This window comes from Eubalaena glacialis, chromosome 12, assembly GCF_028564815.1.
Source record: "Eubalaena glacialis isolate mEubGla1 chromosome 12, mEubGla1.1.hap2.+ XY, whole genome shotgun sequence".
Lineage (NCBI taxonomy): Eukaryota > Metazoa > Chordata > Mammalia > Artiodactyla > Balaenidae > Eubalaena > Eubalaena glacialis.
Genome location: NC_083727.1, coordinates 967,007 through 981,589, shown reverse-complemented (window position 1 = coordinate 981,589; position 14,583 = coordinate 967,007). Strand labels below are relative to the sequence as shown.

At 48.8% G+C, this 14,583-nt stretch overlaps 1 protein-coding gene across 3 annotated transcripts in view; it reads right to left on the bottom strand.

Moving 5' to 3' along the window:
- Positions 1 to 3,553: 3,553 nt before the first annotated feature.
- The window catches only part of THBS2 (thrombospondin 2), a 28,517-nt gene continuing 17,487 nt past the window's right edge, over positions 3,554 to 14,583 (bottom strand). For all 3 annotated transcript variants that reach the window (XM_061207648.1, XM_061207650.1, XM_061207649.1), the window contains 9 exons: positions 13,791 to 13,898; positions 12,855 to 13,014; positions 11,282 to 11,400; positions 10,422 to 10,656; positions 8,883 to 9,110; positions 8,134 to 8,405; positions 7,494 to 7,591; positions 6,225 to 6,364; positions 3,554 to 5,315 (listed from right to left, as the gene is read on the bottom strand). In XM_061207648.1, the coding sequence (XP_061063631.1) occupies positions 5,308 to 5,315; positions 6,225 to 6,364; positions 7,494 to 7,591; positions 8,134 to 8,405; positions 8,883 to 9,110; positions 10,422 to 10,656; positions 11,282 to 11,400; positions 12,855 to 13,014; positions 13,791 to 13,898 (1,368 nt within the window). In that variant the 3' untranslated portion in view covers positions 3,554 to 5,307. The remainder of the gene's footprint in view (positions 5,316 to 6,224; positions 6,365 to 7,493; positions 7,592 to 8,133; positions 8,406 to 8,882; positions 9,111 to 10,421; positions 10,657 to 11,281; positions 11,401 to 12,854; positions 13,015 to 13,790; positions 13,899 to 14,583) is intronic.

The window sequence follows — 14,583 nt, the reverse complement described above, 5'->3', positions numbered from 1 at the left end:
CTCCTTATAGAGAGGCTGTATCTTCATGAGGCATGTGTATGTGTGTGTGTATAATATTAAATATATGTCATTAAATATTTTTAATATATTCATGCATTCTATATTAAGTGTATATGAATATGTTTTGTATATACAGATATATATCTTGTTTAATAATTGTAATTTATTCCTGAAACCATATTAAAGAAAAATAACTCAAAAATTTTTAATTGAACTATAGTTGATTTACAATGTTGTGTTAGTTTCAGGTGTACAGCAAAGTGTTTCAGACCTTTTCAGATTCTTTTCCATTATAAGTTATTATAAGGTATTGAATGTAGCTCCCTGTGTTAATCCTTGTGGTTTATCTGTTTTATACATAGTGGTGTGTATCTGTTAATCCCATACTCCTAATTTGTCCTCCCTCCCCCTTTCCCTTTTGGTAACCATAATTTTGTTTTCTATGTCTGTGAGTCTGTTTCAGTTTTGTAAATAAGTTCATTTGTATTATTTTTTAGGTTCCACATATAACGGATATCATATGATATTTGTCTTTCTCTGCGTGACTTACTTCACTTTTAGTATGATTATCTCTAGGTCCATCCATGTTGCTGATCATTTGAAAGTTTAAATGGGAAAAATTACATGCATTCTATCCCAACCCAGGATAACTAAACAATTTTCACAGGTAGAAAAATAAATCCACTGAACAACAAAACACATTTATATAAATAATAAACAACAATTTGAAAGTAAATTAATAGTACACAAAATGAAGTGCAGTCAGGTATTGTGGACTACACTTTTTTCCTCTCCCTACACTACGTTTTTCAAAAATCAGCCCTCTGGGTGCAGACAGCTGTCCTGCAGTCAGACTGTCTTCTTACCATGAGGCTATAGCCCAGAAGAGGCCCCTCTGGCCAAAAAAGGCTGACCTCCCAAGAGCCTGGGGTCTGGGAACTGAGCCGGTGGCCAGGGTCTGAGGTGCTGTGGGTGGCTGTTCCCCAGGCTGACCATCGGGTCCCGTCCACACTCAGGCACTTATATCCAGCGTGTTCGCTGGGATGGCCTCTGACTGAAGCTGTTGTGTCAATGGCGTGGAGAATGTGTCTTTGCTGGAAATGTCAAAATCTCACTTCTCATGTGTATTTGGTGTGTTTCATGTGTTTCGTAGCCACTCTACGAAAAAGAGACGGCTGAAAGTGGTCCAAGTTTCCAGGCCTCCTTACAGCTGAGGGACCTAAACTGAAAGGCAGTCGGGGAGGCCAGCCTGTAATCTCAGGCCCCCTGCCCTGGCGACCGGGGACCCGCGTGGCCTCCACGGGGCTCAGGGCCTCCTCCATGTCCACCACTCAGGCGGCCACACACAGGGGACCCTGGACGGGGAGGACCCGCGTGGGACGAGCTCAGCCAGGGTCAGACGTGGAGGCGAGGCCCAGACGTCTTGGCAGGAATTCTGGGGCTTCCCCAAAGCTGAGGTCCCTGTCTGCCCAGCCCGGAGTCTCTGTCATCTCTGGACCCCTGCCCTCTGCCAAGTCACTCCCCTGGGAGCAGGGGCCCGGGCTTGGCCAGGCCCAGACAGCCCTGCTGTTCCCTCCTCTTGCCCTGGGATTCCGGGGCGTGGTCTGTGGGGTCCCGATGGGGATCCTTTAGTCCTTAGCAGAGCCGTGCAGGCATCCGTGATTGCATGACCGGGGCTATGGAGCTGTCGGGTGGCAGCTCCTACGTGTCCCCTAAGCCCACGCACCACTCCGCTCCCGTGGCCAAAACGCCACTTTGTGAAGCTCAGACTAAGTGAGCAAAACCTGCCTGAGACGTTTAGACCCACAGCGACCCCCGGGCAGTGCGAGAGGTTGGCAGCCGGGGGTGGCGGAGGGCTGTGCCTCCACTCTGGACCCTCAGCCGCTGCAGACTCCACACTCCCTGGCTGCGGTGCCGTGGGAGGGCGAGCTGGCCTCTGGACCCCTAGGACCCCTGCACCTCGGGCTGGATCCCCCCGTTCAGAGTCACCCGCAGCTCCCCTAGATAAGGGCTCAGGAAGCGCGGCCTGAAGGTGCACAGCTGGGGCAGGGCGGGGCTTTTCGTCTCTTCTTTCAGGGAAAATGACCATGCACAGTTTTACCTCGTGTGTTAGAAGCTCACACAAAAGGAAAAGACTCTCCACAGAGCTGCCCCGCATGTGGGCCACCTAGCCCCCCGTCAGGCCACAAAGACACTACAAATTAGTTCTGGGACTACCAGGGCGCTGACAGGGAGTCTGTCAGAAACTTGTATTTTCAATAAACTTCCCCCCAAACCTGAATGTGTGAAAACTGTATCTCGTTTTAATGTCTTGACTTCTCAGCATCGTTACTAAACACATGATATACTTGCTGGTTCACCAGTGAAGTGCACGTGAGGGTCTCCCAGTGGTTACGTTACCCACAGTCAACCCTCATCCTTCTCCTTATCTCCTCGTTTCTAAACTTCTCAAAGGCCTCTTGGGTCACTTCTGCAGGTCTAGTCTCTTCCTCCATCTCCATGTCTCCAAATCCACCCGTTCTCAACCCCAGTCAAGGCCGGGGCCTTCGGCTCCATCCCGTCCCCTCGGGAGGCCTTCCCTACATCTTGTCGCTTCCCTGGCCGACTCCTTCCAGCCTATTTCAGCCAAACACGCTTGTCTTCCCCTCCGTCTCCCCGCTCCCCCTGCATCTCTCGCTCTCACGTTTCCCCTACAATTGACGCCACCGTAATGCTCAGAAGTCCCAAGAGCAGGGGGGCAGCCAGAGACACCCCAGGCCGCCCTGTGGCTCTCCTCCCACCACTGAGCAGCTGGTTTGTTGCCCACGTGACGTCATGATCTGACGCGTGTCCCACCGAGTCTCCTGCTGCTTCTCGCTCCGGCTTGGAACGAGACTGGGTCATGGAAGCACCGCTTGTCTTGATGGGGGGCCCCTCGTGTTGCCCCCTTTTTCTGAGTCATCTCAGTGGTGCTGACACTCACTGCACTGCTCTGTCCCCTGTCGCACAGCAAGAAGCAGCGGAGGATGGCTTCCCTAAGGTCGTGTCATAGCGCGTGACCCGGGCGGCTCCACAAACCATGACGAGACCTGCCTTAAACAGCTTCTTTCCGTGAAGACCCCAAACGGCATCTCAGCCTGAGAAGCGCACGAGGAAGGACTGTCACGGAGGAGGCTGTGTCCCTGGCCCAGGAGACAAGGCATCAGCCGGGGTCCCTCTCCTTCCCCCCGGCAGGAGCCCTGCTAGCTCTTTAAAAAAGGGAGAGAGATTCATTTATAGAAAACCTTTTTACAATTTATTTCCTGTTATGAATCTTTAAAGTATAAAAATGAGGCTCTAGCTAAATGCAGGGTTTCAGTGGTGAAATTTTGACCATGTGAACAAATAAATAAATATTTACAGTCTGTCAAAACAAAAGAAGTTTCATCCATCTGTACGAGAAGTTTGTTTTTTAAAAAAAAAACATAAATAATTTACAAAAAAATATGGTACATTCTAAATATTCACATCATCATCACCCCACGCCACCGTATTGTTCGGCCAAACGCCACCGACACAGAAAACCTACACACTCTTCACAATTGTTACATTTAATGAAGTCTCCCAACACTTCCTTGTCTTGGGAATACAGTTCCACCAAAAAAAGTAAAAAGTGCAGCAAAATGAAAAGAAAAATCAACCTCAAAGGAAGCAACAAATGTAACTTTATCAGACAGCACGAGCAAATGAAGACAAAGTCATGGACCCTCTCCCTACTTGACAGAGGAGTGAAATCGCTATTAACAGGAAGAGGAGAACAGTTTGTCCGCATCAGATCAACAAGACAAAGTCTTCTTCCTAAACCCCTATGTGGAGTGAGATTAACTAATATTTCCTGCAGAAAGGTCATGCAACTTAAAGCAAAAAATAAATCAAACTTGTGTATATGACAATATGACTGATTAAGGGGTATGTCTGCCGAGACAACACTGGTTTATCCTCAGCATTCCAAGTCTTTAAAATCCTATGTACAGCAGATAGATAGCACTAAAAAATATTGAATTAAAGTCACCGGCAACAGTATATATTAAGGTTCCATTATAAACTCTTCATTATTATTTATTTATTCTATCACATTTTGCAGCATGTTTTATGATGACAACATAATACTATAAAGTCTTGTATTTTGAAGATATTTTGCGGTAACTGTATCTTTATATTATTATATGCTAGTTATATGTTTACTTTTAGATATTATACTTACATAAGTGCTACTTGTCATATTTAAAATAAGTTATTGGTGAATGGAACTGCAGTCTATATTCACTTAATAAATATTAGCACAACATTTATAACTGGAACCTTAATGGAATGTGTTACCAAGTTAGGTAAAAGCAATCCGTCCATAGTTTCAAAGCCTAGAATAGGGATTAGATGCCAAAATGCATTTGCTGATTTGTTTGTCTGCTGACTCTTCCCCAGCAGCTGGGAAAGGAGCTCCAGCGAGGATTCTAGGGATCAGACTGCGGAATCAAGTGACAACTGGCCACGAGTTCTCTCAGGTCCACAATGGCTGGAGGGGCCAACCACGGTGACAGCACTTCGCTCGGTTAAACCCTCACATAGACGAGGCTTTGCCAGGCCCACGTCTGGACCCACATTAGAGCCATTTTGCAAGGATATTCCTTCTTTGATGAGACAGCATCAGTGAGGGCTTCCATTGTAGGACAAGAGAGTGGGGGAGGGGTATTCATTTGTTCCCATAATTATTTTTGATGTTCCAATTAGTTACTTGACATCCCACATATGTGACTGGTATCTCCTGACCTCTTTCTGATAATGGCATTACTTCAGACTTGAGTTGACCCTTCTTTATAATTGACCTAACAGGATTTGGGTGCTCTCGCACCAAACTTAAAGCACTGGAAGTAGTGTAGCAATATTAAGCATAAATGCTTAATTTATGATAATTGCTTATACACAATATTCCCTTCAACTCCATATACACATAAATAAAATAAGTACTTACATTTCATATGTAAACGTCATTCTTTTTAAGCACACAAGAGAAAACAATGTAATATCATGCTCGATTTTCACTCCACATAAAGTCTCATGGATCATCAAACTGTTTTTCCTGTAGTGGGTTGGATGTTCATTTTTCGTTTCCATTAATATTCATCCTCTGAAGGCACGTGGGCTTGGGTTGATGACAGAAGGTGAAGAACCACTCAAGGTTGGGGTCAAGGACAGGAGGTCTGCTAGAGAGAAGCTGGGAGAACTGGGATGGACTGAGGTGTCTGGGTAACAGCGTCTACAGTACTTTGCTGGAAATACAGCAAATCTTGTTCAGACATCTGCAAAACACAGTGAACAGAATTTGGGAGATTGGACCATGCCTTTTATTTTGCTTTATTTTGTTTAACTATAACCTAAATATCACTATTTCTATTTTTTAAAAAAAGGTTTCCACGATATGGATGGATGTGTGAATGGTTGAATGAATGGATGGATGGTGGATGGATGGATGGATGGATAAATGGAAGGATGGAAGGATGGATGGGTGGGTGGATGGATGGATAGATGGATAAATGGATGGATGGATGGATGGATGGGTGGGTGGATGGATGGAATGAAGGATAGGGAAAATAACACTTCACCAGAATCAAGAAGACAAATCAACACTCTTGTTGTGTGATTTTTGAGAAGCATCTCTGAGCCTTACTTACCTTATCTGTAGAATAGGGATATTTTCATATCTACATGAAGACACAGGCTTAGACCACATAGAAGCCAAGTTCCCTTCCAGATTTATAATATTTTGATTCAAATATGCTCCTAGAGTGATAACTAAAGAGAACCTTTCCCCCCATCCTTCCTTCCTTTTTTCCTTCTTTCCTTCCTTCCTTCCTTCCTTCTTTCCTTCCTTCCTTTCTTTCTTTCTAGCAAAGATAGCAATCTAAAATGTCATTAAGGGCCTAGAAGGTTTAGAAAATATAAAAAGCTATGGGATAGTAGAGTGGGACAAGTAGAGCCTGTGAATAACTTAAAAGTGTTTGTCCTACCAAAGACATTCACATTGAATTTAAAACAAACAAACTGACAGACAAAACCAACTCAAGCTGACTAAAACAAAACATCTGCCTGACAGGCCACCAGCTTATTTCCCTGATGTGTAGCTTTTGTAAAAGGAAAAGTAAAATATGTGTTCCTTCCCCATCCTCTGTGCCACTCACGGCCCCAATGAATAATGTTCTCACACCCACCTCTGCATTCATATTTCAGGTCCGAGAAGTAGACCATTTCTTGAGAGAAGACAAACAGACCCAGCCGCCCACCAGCGTAGGTTTGGTCATAGATGGGTCCTGAGTCCGCCATGACCTGTTTTCCTTCATGCACTAAGACTCTGAAAACAGGGAAAAAGGAGAAAGAAAGAGAATGTCAGCTCTTTGAAGCACATTCACCAGAGGGCAGGAGGTCAGTCTTCTCCTCACGAGGCTGGCCAAGAGCACCACCCCAGAGCCCTCCTTCTTCCCCATGACTCACTGACAATCACCCACCCAAGCATCCAAGTCGTCTCCACCTTCAGGAGCCAGGAACAGTTTAGTGGAGTCAGGAGGCCCCTCCCTCTGCCTAACCCTAACTAACTCTAAGCCTCCCCCGTGTCAGCAAGCTCCTGGCCTTCACACTGCACTAAAACCACGAGCTCACCTGCTTCCTCCCCACAAATTGTGAGCTGTGTGATAGCAAGGACCAGGTTCCACCCTACACGTACAGATGCACTAAAGCTTCCCTGGTAGGAGAGGAGTGAATAAACAGGGACGCTCCACAGAAACATCACACCCCTGGCACCAGCCTGCACCTCCCCTTCTAAGACGTGCTTGTTGTCACCGAGGACACGCACACACTCCTGGTGAAGAATCAGACTGGCTCATGCTCTTAGTGACTAAGTTTAACTTTGCAAAAAATTTAAATTTAAATCATCCGTATTTCGTTTTATAAAATTAGAAATTGTCCCAGCTTAAAAAAAAAAGTTGATTACAAATGCTGTCATGCCAAGAGAACAAAATTCTGTTGGACTGATTTGTCAAAGTTTTGTTCAAGATGTGTTTTAAATTCAGCCATTCACAATATCAGAAATAAATAGGAACCTGTGCACCAAAGAAATCACATGCTAATTCACAAAGATGAAGTTATTTTAACTGCATTTTCCCTCCCATGCCCATAACGTTCATTAGGAGGAGAGATGCTTATCACCTTCTGGGTTACTTTAACAAGTTTGATTTTTCTTCTCTTCAACAGTTTTGTTTTTGCTTTTTGCTTTTTTAAAAAATGTGATGTGCAGAAGAAGAGGCTGGACAGAAAAGAGAAGGCACTTAAAGTGGAAGAATCCAGGGGACAGCATACAAGTTAGAATCCACTTCGGCTTGTTTATCTGTTAGTGTCCTAACTTGCCATCCAGTGGAAAGATGTTCTTGGAATGTGAAAATTACTTGGTAGAAATACAGCTGCTACTGAGCTACCCTCTCACCTACCTTATGTAACCTGTCTTAGGTCTGTGGGTCAGATGCCACCTGTAGGCAGTGTAGTCCTTCCAGCCAATATTTTTGGGGTCATGCCATAACGTGCGAACCTGAGGAAAAACATCACTTGTGAGTATAATTGGCACCCTGAGTCTTAACCACAGTTTTACGGCACAAAGGGAGGGAGACGGAAACATTACTCTGCTAAGTAATCCTTATGGCCCCTGCTGCCACATCTACCTCCGATGTATTTCATGTTATAAATCTCTAGCATGAGCAAAATCCACTGATAGGCAACAATGGAGTTCAGCGCAAAGAGCACAGGCACTTGGGCCGAGTCACAGATTCTCTGCTTCCTCAACGTGGGACCTTGGGCGAAACACTTAAACTTTTGAAACCCTGTTCTCCCTATTTCTATGAGGGAGTACACCTACGTTTCATGTGCAAGAGGATTACCAATTGTGTTTATAAAATCACCAGGCCTGGCATCTTTAATAAGCGAGGTACCCAATAAAAGATGATTAAAAGCACCGTGACTTGAGGTAAAATGAACAAAAACCGAGGTGGGGGTACTTTTGCAACGGGCAGGTACTGCTCTCCTGAAAGCCCACAGCAGCTGCCGGCCTCGGTCAGAAGAGACCGTCCTCCTCACCTGTCCCTCTGTGTTCCCCGTGTGCCACAGGGCGTTCCTCAGGTGCTCGCCTGTCCCCGTGGTGGAGTTCACCACCTTGAGGGACACCCCTGAGTAGCCGTACGCCCGGGTGGGCTGGTCTTCCCAGTAGGTCTGAGTGACCTGCTTCCACATCACCACGTAGAAGCGGCTGCTGGACTGGTAGCCAAAGACGAAGCCCGCGTAATCGTCATCCCGGTCCGTGTTGACGTAGAATGTGCCGCTGAAGTCCACTGACCCGAACTCATCGAAGCCTGGGGGCCAAAGGGAACATCTGGTCACAAAACCAAATCAGAAACAGCCCTTTAGGAAATTCCTGGATGAGCCCTGGGACCACTGGATGCAGGCGGAAAGAGGCTCTCCTCTTCCATCTAACTCAAGGTTTGTTCCTGTGGGATTAACAACACTTGTGGAATTTCATCTCTTTAGATCCCACTTACAGAGTTATGGCAGAGCTTCACCACCCTAGGTAATAATTTACAGACCAAGTCCATAAAACGAAATGGCTTGCTGAATATTAAATCGCGGAGAATTTGGAGAGGCAAATAAGTGCTTCCCCAGGTTCTCCCGTTAAAAATATTTAGGCAGATGGTTTTACAAACCAAGGGAGGATGGGGACTACCAGAAAGACCCACTGCTCCTGACCACTCGGTTTTAAAGGGCAGCCCACGTACTCCGTGGGCACCTTGCAGGCAGGAACCGCAAGGGGCGGTGCGTATTCTAAGGCTCACCAACAGCGATGCCAGGGTCGGAGTTGGCCGTCTGCACCAGCTCTTTGCCTTGATGGCGAATGACCCAGTTGGGATCGATCTGAGTGGTGCCCTTGGGGTCCAGGTGGACCATCTGGAAGTTCCGGAAGTCCGTCTCACTGATGGCGTGGTTCTCAGGACACACGTCGTCAATATCGGGGATGTTGTCGTTGTCAAAGTCGTCTTTGCAAGCATCACCACGCCCATCACCTGCCACCAAGGACAAGCAGAGAAACACGCAAAGTAAGGGTTTGCTGTCCGCCTCTCTGTGTCTGAGAAAACTTAGCATGTGATTCTCTGAAAATTCAAGGTTAGGTGCTTGGCAGCATTTCCTGGACCAGTGCCTGTAATCTCTGACATTTCACCCCAACGCTGTGAGGAGTCTGGATGCTCTTTTCAAAACGTTGCTGTGATAAGCCCTGCAGCAAAGCACGCCATAATCCAGTTCCTGTAGAGTCATTTCTCACTTCCTTCTGAACTTGAAACTGGGGGTACAAAACCTGAATGCTGCCAAGTGAAATCAAGCTGAATTTCCAGCTTTTTTCTCTGATAGTCTTCAGAACCTCTACTATTACCTAAATCACCCTTGCCTGTAATCTGTTTGGCACTGAAAGCAGAACTCTTTCATGAAAAATGATTTCCCTAGGGAGATGTGGACTTCTGTTTTTTGGAAGCATCTTGTCAAATTTTCTAATGAGGTGGGGATGCGGCCATGGGGCTGTGGACCAGCCTGGCACACAGAGAGATGCCTGCTGAGACCTTCACGGCCATGCAGTTCATGGTAATAGTGACGATCCAGATGACCACTTACCACTGCAATTAGGCCATTGCAGTGCCTACTGCTTTAGAAGGAGAAAAAGACACCAAGGTCAACCGAATTTCCATCACATCCTTCAAACTATCCTTCAGTTCTGTTCAGTAACACACATCCACACACTGGGTGACAGGCACACACGCACGCAAAAAGGAGCTTCCAAAACCACTAAGACATCCCTGAGCACGCCAGCCTTGCCTCCATCCCAGCCTCCCTCCTGGTAAAAGGCTGCTCGGTAGCCAGCACGCGCCCCCATGCCCCGCTGTGGGGACTGAAGCCATCTGTCCTCCTGTCAAGAATGAGTTCTGCGCTGCTCTCGGGGTGCGGGGGGTGGTCCTTGGAGCTGCCCTTCAGTCAGTGAGTCTCCACGTGCCTCTGGGTCGTGTGGGCTCAAATACCCCACACCCCGTCTCATCCACGGTGGATGTGTATCCTCCAGGCAGCACCTGGGTCAGCCGGGACTGCACCCACAGGCTCCAGCAGACGCCAGAGGACAGCCAAGCCACCACTGAGCCCAGCTGCGCACCTGCCGCGTTACCTGCCGTGCTACCTGAGACTCTGACCTGTCTTGTGCCCCTGCTCCCTCCAGATCCTGTTCTCATGGACCACTTACTCACGTCAGCAGTCGGGCTACATACTTCTTTTTCCCAGCATTTCGCGCTCCTGCCACCTCTCTGCCTCTGCGGGGCGGCTGTCACAGGACCTACCGTCTGAGTCCTCCTGGTTGGGGTTGGCCACCAGCCGGCAGTTGTCCCTGTCATCGGGGACCCCGTCGTTGTCATCGTCCGAGTCGCAGGCGTCCCCCTTGCCGTCGTGGTCGTGGTCAGCCTGGTTGGCATTGGAGATGTAGGGGCAGTTGTCCTGGTTGTTTTGGTGGCCGTCCTCGTCGATGTCTTCGTTGTTGTCACACTGGTCTCCCACGAGGTCATTGTCCACGTCGGTCTGGGAGACAGAGTTCGGGGAGAGCAGCATTGGGCATCCATCCCGTGAAACAGATGCCAGGTTGAAAGTTGCCGAGGACGCGTGGCCTGTACCCCCTCACTCCCAATGTGAGCCGTGACCGCAGAGAGGAAACGGCCTCCAGAACCGGGACTGAAGTCCAGGGATCTCTCCATCCTAACCCACCTCCCTATGTGGATTCACTTTCTTTAAGGAAGACTGGAAAGAATTAGCTGCAACAGAATCAAGTCCTTTCTGACAACATCTGCTGCAACACGTTCTAGGAACTACATCAGTATGTTATGTTCTCACCGTGTCTTCCAAAGGCAAATCTGGAAAAGCAGCCAATTCCTATGTTTGCATCAGGGAAATACAGAGATAATTAGATGAAGACTCTCTCCTTTCAGACAGTGGGACAAAGGCCCCCACTCATCTGGCCAGTGGCCATGGAGATACGAGTCATGCTCAGACCTGAGTTCAGTGTTTTCAATTACAATGATTGAAAAGCCTGTGTTGTCGCGTCCTGGCAGATGGATGGAAAGCTGCAAAGCCATGCATGTTCTGTGACTGAGAAGCTCCTCCACCCCCGCTGCTCTTAGCCACACCCGATCAATCACCGGTCAATTACCTGGTCTGGGTTGTGCACCAGGGGGCAGTTGTCGCAGTGATCGCCCACGCCGTCCCCGTCGGTGTCCCTCTGGTCAGTGTTGTAGACGTAGGGACAGTTGTCTCGCTCATTGAAGACATCTGTAGGATTCAGGGGAAAAACGGAAGTATACGGAGTTTAGAAAAGGCACGTTGCTTTTCCTATGGTAGTAAGCAACTTACGGCCAAACTTTTGTTTAATGAAAAATGATCTAAGAAATCATAAAATGTAAAGATTATTAGATTCATGGCAGATTTCCCATTAAACTTAAAATTCCCTCAGTTTGAAGCAGAACCAACTCTCGGAGGTCTCTGGAGGACAATACACATGGGGCTGACGAGTGAGTCATCACAGTGTAAACACGCTGACTATCTTCCTTAACATCCATTCAGAAAATTTGCCTCGCGCTCCTAGGACCTGATCAGCTTCCGGGGCTCCACTGCCTCATCTCTTCCCTACGTTAGCAGGAAAATAACAATGGCAGAGACTGACAGGGGGTTTAGCTATAGTGCCTTATATCCAGAAATCTGAAAATAGATAATGAATTTCATCAACTTTGGGGTTATGAAAACTGAGTTAACAGTAATCAGGCTCAAAGGGCAAAGCAAAACCTCACAAATCAGTGAGTCAGCAGGAAAGCTTGAGCCAGGCTAGGCAGCTGTCTTATCCTGGCAGATGGGGAGGTCCTGGCAGGTGGGGGGAGCCAGGGGGCGAGGCAGTGAGAAAGGACCCCTGAGATATGCAGGGGGTCAGACCTCATAGACGGAGGATTGGAGGAGATGCCCGGCTGCTGGAAAGCCCTAGAGAGCAGCACGGCCGGACGCTGTCTTGGCGCCGGTGGAAGCTGGTCAGTGTGATGCCAAGTTACACCAAGAAAATAGCCAGGAGACAAATGCAGGTGGGGGTGGGTGGGCGGAGTCAGAGGGAGTGGGTGTGAGTCTGTCCGAGCTGCTTCCTGAGCGTCAGACACCCAGGGCGAGGCTGTGCCGTGAGGTGTAGAGCTGGTGCCCGCGGCACTGGCATTTAGGGTTAAATAACCTGGTGGTGTCGCAGGTTTCTGAAGTCCGGGGATACCTGGAACCCCTCGGGGAGGCTTTGCAATGAATGATTCAATGAATGGCTAGAAATACAGCGTGGAGGGAAATGGGAAGGAACACAGGAGAGACAAAGCTGTCCTCAGGCCTTTCTCAGAAGCACAGTTGGGTCAGGACAGGGAACTGGGTTCCTGGGGCTGTGAATGGAGGTGGACCTGAGAGAAGACACCAGGACTGGGCACAAGGACACAGGACAAGAGCTCGGGGTCAGGAAAGGAAGATGACAAACGCGTAGTTTTCCAAAGGGGGGTCCTGAGGCCAGCGACCCCTTCCAGGAACCCACGGGGACAAGGGGCCGAATGAGGCTGGGCCCCTGTGAGCAAAGCGTCATGAATCACGTTGTTTCACGTTAGCGCACGAGTGAAGCTGGGCTTATGCAGTAACACAGAATAAAGCACGGAGTCTGGGAGCAGCGCCGACCGCGAGCCCTGAAGCGCGTCAGGAGGACGCGCGGGACTGACCGTCCCCATCGATGTCCACGGAGCAGGCGTCGCCCTCCCCGTTGCCGTCCGTGTCGATCTGAGCTAGGTTGTGCACATAGGGGCAGTTGTCACAGCGGTCCCCAACCTCGTCTTTGTCGTAGTCAAACTGACGTGGGTTGAAGACAAGCTGGCAGTTGTCCTAGAGAGAAAGTGAGGGAAGCATTTAAGAAATAGGGTAGGGATGTTTGTTGAATTGCTTATGAAATGGCTTAGCCCTTACAGGCTATGTGTTCAAAGTAGATCAAGATAATCAAGGTAGCGATAAAGTGTTGGTAAAGGTAGCCCCTGCTGACACTTTCTTGATATCAAATCATTTTATAATTATTTATGCATCTGTCCCTATGAAAAATTTTGATATTTTCTATAGCAAAGGTGATCTGGGACATATTTCATGGTGAGGATAGAAACATAAATGTCAAGGGAATGAACGAATGAATGAGTTAATGGATCAATGGAAGCCAGATGCAGTAAACCTGTGAATAAGAAGTTAGCCTCTCTATCTCTGTTAGTGCTGAATTACGGACTAACATGTCAGATCACTTATGTCTGCAACACTTCTCCCGGGAAATGGTAACATCTAAATTCTGCCCTAAAGGCAGGGAGTGGCAATATCACTCATGCCACGCAGCCCCCATCGCTGGCGCCCGCCCCAGAAGCAGGGGGGATGAGTCCCTTTTATGCAACTAAAGGTAAACGAAACCACTGAAAGCGCTTCTGCCAGAGCACGCCAGGCGGCGCCATGCTCTGGCTGCCTCGTCTGCTTGTGCGAAGGACAGACGTTCCCTGTCGGTGACTTTCCGTTACTCGCGCAGGAGCGCTAAACCCGGCGGCGGTTCACGGGGACCCTGGGTGCAGGGCACCGCGCTCCCCCTGCTCCTGAACCCGAGGGCACGTGCTCAGGCCGGGTGGCCCCACCTTCTCGTCGCTGACGCCGTCGTTGTCATCGTCATCATCACAGGCGTCCCCGATGCCGTCCTTGTCAAAGTCTTCTTGCCCAGAGTTAGGCAGGAGGGGGCAGTTGTCCTGCGAGCAGAGGAAGCAGGCCAGTTACAGAAACATTCCCAAGAGCCCCCTTCTTTCAGATGCGATAATGAGGGCGGAGCCGGCGACGTCAACGCCAGGCCCCTGTCCTCGCGGGAGCAGGAGAACGGAGACCTCGCGGCGGGGCCAGGGGCCCCGCGTTTCCCCGCAGATGCTGCTCTAGCACCGACATCGCCACCGCCAGTGAGTTGAGGCAAAAGAAGCCTGTGTCCTGAGCTCGGGATCCCTGTATGCAGCTGAACAACTGCGGGAACCAGGAGAGAATGAAAATACAGGACAGGGCAGAGCCCCCCGTCCCATCGCTTCCCACAGACTCCAAGCATCCACCCAAGAGCCAAGGTCATAAACCTTCAGCCCTCACTAGGCAACAGGTGGCCTAGAGTCTCTGTTCAGGAACCGAGGCCCAGCGCCCCAAACCATCTCCCTGTTCCAGCTCTGCCCAAGAAGTGGAGAATTCCCATAACAGGGGAAATAAAGTCTTTTTGTTTCAGTCCAATGATATAAGGACTCAAACCCGAGCTGTACAGACACTGCAGCCTGAGGGAGCTGGAAACACCAGGAGAGGGTCCAAGTGAAGGTGTTTCGATGCCATTAACACAGGTGTCCCAGAAGCCCCAGGGGTTCAAGGGGGTCAGGGGCCTGATCAGAAGCACAGCCCAGGGCCATG